The following is a 6848-nucleotide window of genomic DNA, read 5'->3' on the forward strand; positions in this document are numbered from 1 at the left end:
ATCCACTGTTCTTCCGTATTATCTACATGTTAATAATTAAAAATTCAGAAGAGCTGTATAAAGTTCCACAGCAGCCACTGGCAAAGGGTTTAAAGCCATAGAATCCATACCTTGTTGGAGGAAATGCAGCAAAACGACAGAAAGAAACAGTGTGAGAGTCATCTCAGTTGTGCTCTGCTGGTGGTGCTCCGTGCAGCTGGGAACGCCGGCTCCCCAGGCTGTGAGCAGTCCTAGTCCTCTCCCATGCACTGAATGAGAAGGAGCGAGTTGTTCAGCTTGATTCTTGTTCCTATATGAGGAAGTGTTTACTAAAGGTGTTGCACAATTTCAAGTCACAGAGTGTTACAGCAAGCGGAAGTTCCTGCTGGTGAGTTAATGTCACTCGAATTGTGATATATTGATTATTCCTTTGAAATAGGTTCCCTAGAAGTCTTCATCAGAGGGAGACTGGAGTGGTCCTAAAGTTCTCTTTTATAGTCTGACTGGTAAAAAGCTACAACAGTGGGTACCTTGCGAGGAATGGGAAGGTTTTCAAGAGGTTTAGGGTGAAACCGGTACATGGGGCTGGCATTAAAGATGCGTTTCAGTTCTTGCTGGTGACCCTTTAATCTGTGTCTGTGAATCATGCAGTGCAAACACTGAGTAGGTGCTTCTCTGCTCTTTCTGTATTAGTAATGTTTGCTTGAGGTTCGTGTGATAACATCTCAGTAAAAGGGGATGCAGACAAGTGAGCAATCAAGGTGGTATCTGTCAATTAATGTTCTAAAATCAGTGCTAGAAACTTACCACATGGCCACAGCCAGTTGTAATAACATAGTACTGCGTGCTGCTTAGGGCCACAGCTATCAATGTGGAGCTGTTTTATAGGTGTTTCACTTCTTATCTGTTAGAGTAGGTGTTACAGAGAGCATAGCCCTAGAAGGGATCATGCTGTGTACTTCAGTATATGAGTATAAATTTGTATTAGCAACACACACAACAGTTTTATATATTCATTTATTATAGTCATGTGTAAATAAGTAACTCTAGATAAATTTAGAGGAGAAGTTCCTCTGCCACAGCTAACAAATTCACACTTATATTAGAAGTACTTTTGGATAACTGTGGAGTATTGCACCCAGGCATGTTGCTTTGGCTTGGCTTGCTCTGAGGGATGTTGAGCTGCATGCACATAGAAACCCTTTGTGCAGCTTCTCTTGCCATTTAGCTCTTGACCTACAGGCTTTGTGATTTATGGAGCAGTTATTCCAGTCTGTTGGAGGCTGTGCTCTGCTGTGGAGCAGCACAATGTTGTTACAGGGATATGGAAGTGTAAAATGTTCCTTCGCAGGAGTGAAGTGTAGACAAGGCACATTGGCCTCAGAGCCTGCTCTGAGATGTGCTAGTGCAACCACTGTGATCTTCACGAGTAATGCTGGGTTAGAACAGACTCTGCAAGTGTTTGAAAGCCTCTGGAGGAGGATTGAGTGGCAGGAAGAGGACCTGAGAGGGGAAAGGGGCATCTGTCTGCGGAGTGCTGATAACGACCCTCAAACATGGGTATGTTGGGCTGCATCCCCAGAGCATGAGCAGCAGGTCAAGGGAAGGGACCTCTGCTGTGCTTTGAGGAGACCCCTCCTGCAGTCCTGCTCTGGGGCCTTCCAGTGACTAATGCTGGAGAGAAGGGCTTTGGACAAGGACCTGTAGGGACAGGACAAGGGGAATGGCTTGAACCTGCCAGAGGGGAGATTGAGGGGAGTTCTTGGGCAGAAGCTCTTCCCTGTGAGGGTGCTGAGGCGCTGGCACAGGGTGCCCAGAGAAGCTGTGGCTGCCCCATCCCTGGCAGTGTTCAAGGCCAGGTTGGACACAGGGGCTTGGAGCAACCTGCTCTAGTGGAAGGTGTCCCTGCCCGTGGCAGGGGTTGGAGCTGGAGAAGCTTTGGGGTTCCTTCCAGCACAAACCAGGCTGGAATTCTATGAAACCTCTTGTATCCTGTAGAGCTGGAACCCAGGAGTTCAGGTGAGCTGCAGCAATGTTGTCATAGCTCAGGGCAATATTAATCTCCCTCCTCTTATTAGAACAAGCCTCGTTTTAGCTATTACTGTGCTTTGACAAAGGACACCTTTCTAGATGGTTCTTCCATCTCTGAGTGCCTCAGGATGCGAGCCTTCCCAGGACAGAGCTGCAACCTAACCCTCTTGGGACAGGAATGTGGTTTTGGTAGCAGCTTCTTCTAGAGGGACACTCCAGCTTGGAGGGAGACAGGGTGAGCGTGCATTCTGTACGAGAGGTCACATACCATGGGAAACCGTGTTGCCATCCTGGCTTAGGAAAGAGCACTTCAGGCGAAGAACTCACAAAGCACCCTTGTGAAGGGTTTGGACATCTCCCTGCCAAGGTGTTTGTTCCGTCAAAGAGGACTCGTGTCATTATGTCGGTACCTTTTTAGTTCTAATATGATAAAGCTTAGTCTAAAAGGCAGACAATTTACTATTTGAAGTGTTGTATGGTTGGAAACAAGCAATGCAGTCTTGGACTAAGTCTTACAAAGACGATTAAGATAACTGAACAACTGGCTTTGAAACTGAGTGGCTGCAATCCAAGCATTAATCTCAGCTCATTCTCTCTGCGTGACGCACTTGAAAACCATGCGCTGACCCTACCAGTCTCCTAAACTAATGTTCTTATTAAGCTGTGCTTTCATACAGCAAAGGATGGAGAGTTACTTTATGAATAGATGCCACATACCAACCGAGAGCTGGCACTAAGAGGAGAACGTGATGTGGTGAAGGTCTTGGATAGACTTGAAAGGGAACTGGGTGTCATTTCCTTCTGCGACTTGAGAAGCAGTTGGTGTTTCTGCCCTTGCTTCAGTGATTCTGTAACAGTCTGATGGTGGCTTCTTCCCCCGGAGGTGGTCAGGAGGGTACCTGACAGGAAAACTGCTTCTGGCTCTTTGTAACCCCTTTACAATTGTGCAATGTCTTAGTGAGCATTTCTCATGCTCGTGGCAGGGTAAAACTGGATGATGAGATTGTCTCAGCATTTAGTAACTTCAACATCAGTGTTTTTAACTCAAGTGTGATCTGCTCAATGAAAAGAAGGGAGCAGTAGAGGGTGAAAGTCACCACTACACTGAGGGTCTGCACAAATACTGAGGTTAAACTGAGTCTCAAAAGTGAAATGATTGTTGTGTGCGGGGCACTAGACTGAGCTCAGAAAAAAACAGGGTTTGAAGCACTTCTCTGCTTCTGCCTTGTCCTAAAGTCCACTTTGAACCGGGTTTGCAAAGGTACTAATTCACCTAAGAGGGATTGTCAGGAGTGTGTAAACAACAGGTATGTTTCTCCTGCGCTTCAATAGATACATGTAAGGACACCCATAGAACAGACAGAGATAAGCAGTTGAAAGAGATAATTTAGTTCTTCCATCTATCTCTGTTTCTTCCCTTCTGCATTCCCCCGTCTGACCCTGGGACAAACAGCTCAGCAGCTCTGCCTCTTAGCTCAGCATCCACATCCTGTTCCTCCTGGGAGCAAGTTCAGAGAAAGAATGTGGTATCCCACACACCACAGCCACTAGGCCAAGCATGGGTCCCTTGGTTCAGCTCACAGCAACCTGCCCTCCGCCTTCCTTCGTTTTCTTCTCCCAAGCTTCAACCAAGCCAACCTGTAGGTTATTTTTCTCTGATACACAAACAGAACCATGTGGCTTTTGCCCTGTGTTCCCGAGTTCCAGCCCTATGCTCCTCATTGCTTCCTCTGTCTATTCGCAGCTGCATTCCAGTCTCCCCACAACCTGCCTCTCCGTGCCAGCTCCAGCCCTTCCCCTCCATTTCCAGGCCTGATCCAAAACCCATTGAAGTCAACAGAAGACCTTCTATTGCCTTCCAGGCCCCTTGGATCAGCTCTACAGTTCCTCTTAAAAACCTGCTCTTTGCATAAAGCTTTTTCTTGTGCTTGCCTCTGTTGTCTCATACATTCCCAAAGTTGGTCATCCTGCTTTTCCTCAGCTACCAGTCTTCAGTGTTTTGTCCTTATTTTCTGGGTTCCTGTTGAAGGCTATCGTCAGATCACTGCTTTATGCCTATTTAGAGTGTCTGGAAAAGTTATTTCCCTTCTTGCCACTATTTACCTGCTCCTCGGCTTATGTGCAGCACTTGGCTACAGTTCATACAGGATATAACGTAAAGTAAAATGCTTTCGACTCAACTGTGGTTGAAATTCACTTAGCAAGCACCAGCCAAGTTATTTTTGGTGTGGCTTTAGGCAGATCACAGACAGTCATCTGATTTTGACTAATGAAACCTCATTACAAACTACTTTTGTTTGTCACACTTTCTTGCCTTGGAGAAGATTGTAGACATATATGGTATGTTACAAGCGTGTTCTTCCTTCCCTTTTCTTCCAAATGTAACACAAGAAATGGTTGCTTCATCTTCTTTCTGTATCAATCTTTATTAGCTGCATTTTGCTTCATTCTCCTGCACCAATATCACGTAGTCTATAGAGAAGCAATGTCACGCAGGCTGAAGGTGCTTGAAGGTCTTATAGGTGCTTGTAGATACTGGAGGTACAGACCTTTGACATATTTCTTAAGAACTTCTCATAACTTCTCAGTGTGATTAAGGTGGTTTTTTGAAGGTCCATGCTTCTCAGAAAACACATTTCTGGCTGTGCCATGTGTTGTGCAATTGTGTGCACACGTACAAGCTGTTTAATGTTCTCCATCTGCACAGCAGCAGTGACAATGCAGATCATTGTGAATTAAGGGCTGGGGGCTTAGTTCCCCTTTAAGGTGTTGCTTATTGTATTGTTTGCACTTGTATGTGAGGTCTGGCTCGATTTTCCCAAGGGACCAGGGCATCCTGCGTGCTGTGACGTGGTGTCTAGCATGATTCTCTGCTGACTGGCATCCACCTGGGGCTCTGCTTGCTGTGCATTAGGGCTCAATCTCAGAGCAGGGGTTTAGGAGAGAGGAGGCCACAGGAACACCTACTGGGTTGTGTTAGAGCTGTGCAAGGCAGTGTGCATGCAGTGGATCCACATCTTAGACCTCCGTGAACTGAACCTCATCTCTGCCCATCCTCTCCCTCCTTCACCCCTGCATTGTCCATGGAAAGTCCTGCACCTGCCTGCCCTCCTGCTGTCCTGCCAGTTCTGTCACAATCCAGCCTTTCAGCTCAAATCCTTTCCCTCTGGAGAGAGCTGGCAAGACATCCAGCTCTTTTCTGGCCAACAAGAAAGGGGAAGCAGGACTATTTTACCTGGATGACCTGTCCTAGTGTCTCCAGTCTGGTGGACTCCAATTGCTTCCCACACACAGAGAGAACATTTTATTGAGTCATCTTACTCCACGCTTGAGGCAAGAACATGAACAAAGAAGCAACTGTCCAACCTGAGCCTCCTCTGCAGCAGGAGTTCTTTCCTGGCATAGGAAACTTGATGTAGTTACTGACAAAGAGCTCCCAGTGTGGACAGGGCTATCCACCAGCCAAGCTGTGCTTTGGACCAGCAGAGTAAAGGCACCTTCCATCCTAAACAAGCCTTATGGGTACTGGTAGGATTGTGTCTGCATCAGGATGCCATGTCTACCACATCCTTACATGCTACCAACGACATCCTGCAAATATGCTGGGTGTTTACATCAAAAGCAGCTCCTCTGTCTCTAGCCCAAGAGCTCACCTTGGCCCAGTCTGACAAGGGTGGGTTTTCCTACTGTTTTTGTGTGAGCAACTGTAGTGAAAGTGGAAAAGGAAAAAAACCCAACAACCCACTGATGAGCTGGAGCATTTGTGGATCCTTTGGCTATAGGGGATGGCAGCACTCAAATGTGTTTCATTACCTTTCATGTTCTCTTCATTAAATAGGCCTTGAAAGTGTTTATTGACAACAGGCAACCCCTAGTAAGTGTAATAGGATAGATCAAGGGATGGAACTGCACTGTTTCCTTAGAGGTAGACATCTCTTACACAAATTACCTCGTTTTACTTGTCCAAACTGCTGTGCATATTTCAGCTGCTTTCACGCAGCACTTGGGCCTCTTCTTACGTATGAATATGATGTATTTGAAATGCTGGACTAAAGTGGGGATTTTGGGTTCTTTTGCATTTCTAGTGGGCTGTGTGAAGGGTGTTGCTTCCAGTGCTGGTACTGAAGGGGCAGATGTATCTTTCAGTGACCTTCCTGCTGGGATTACTCCAACGTAGAACTTCTAAATGGCTCTGTTTACTGGGGCCTCATCCTGATAGACTTGAGGCATAGAGGGCCTGCCAACTCACATGGTTTTATGATGAGTCTCAGTACATTTATTGCTTTCCCTGAAGCCTTGACCCCTGGAGTCATGTGAATAGTTTGTAGTGTCAGCTTTCAGTTGTTATTCTTGTTATTTTAATGAAAAAGAAAACGGTTTTCTAGGTCTTGGGGATCTTGAAAATCCAAACCTGAGCAACACAAACTGAGAAAGCAAACAAAAAGAACTCAAATACATAATTTATTGCTTTTAATCTCCTGGTCTCTTTGTTATTTGTTTAGGCTTGGCTGATGGTTTTGAATGCTTGGAGTTGGCAGTCCTGAGTCCTCATCTGAGCCTTCCCTTTTACCAAGAAGCTGAAAGCTGCCACAAGACAAAAGGTGAATTAAAGCATCTATTTAGGCCTGTTTTGCAGATGGAGGAGAATTTGGGATTAAGGATTCAAGGTCTCATAGGAGGTCTCTGGTGAGATAAAGAAACAATTCCAGATCCTCTAAGCCTCAGTGTTGTCTGCAGCAAAGTAGCCCAGAGCCTCCAGTAATGATGCTGTCTTGCTTCTGAGCAGCTCAGTGTAAGCTATTTCTAATGGTTAATATATATATATACATATATACGTG

General features: G+C 45.8%; 1 protein-coding gene across 1 annotated transcript in view; it reads right to left on the bottom strand.

Moving 5' to 3' along the window:
• Nucleotides 1-162, bottom strand: part of LOC104403090 (zinc metalloproteinase-disintegrin-like batroxstatin-2) — a 19659-nt gene extending 19497 nt beyond the window's left edge. Inside the window, exon 1 of the mRNA XM_010011129.1 lies at nucleotides 111-162. Coding sequence (XP_010009431.1) covers nucleotides 111-162 — 52 coding nt within the window. The remainder of the gene's footprint in view (nucleotides 1-110) is intronic.
• Nucleotides 163-6848: the final 6686 nt, after the last annotated feature.

Source organism: Nestor notabilis, unplaced genomic scaffold (genome assembly GCF_000696875.1).
Source record: "Nestor notabilis isolate BGI_N333 unplaced genomic scaffold, ASM69687v1 scaffold5383, whole genome shotgun sequence".
NCBI lineage: Eukaryota > Metazoa > Chordata > Aves > Psittaciformes > Psittacidae > Nestor > Nestor notabilis.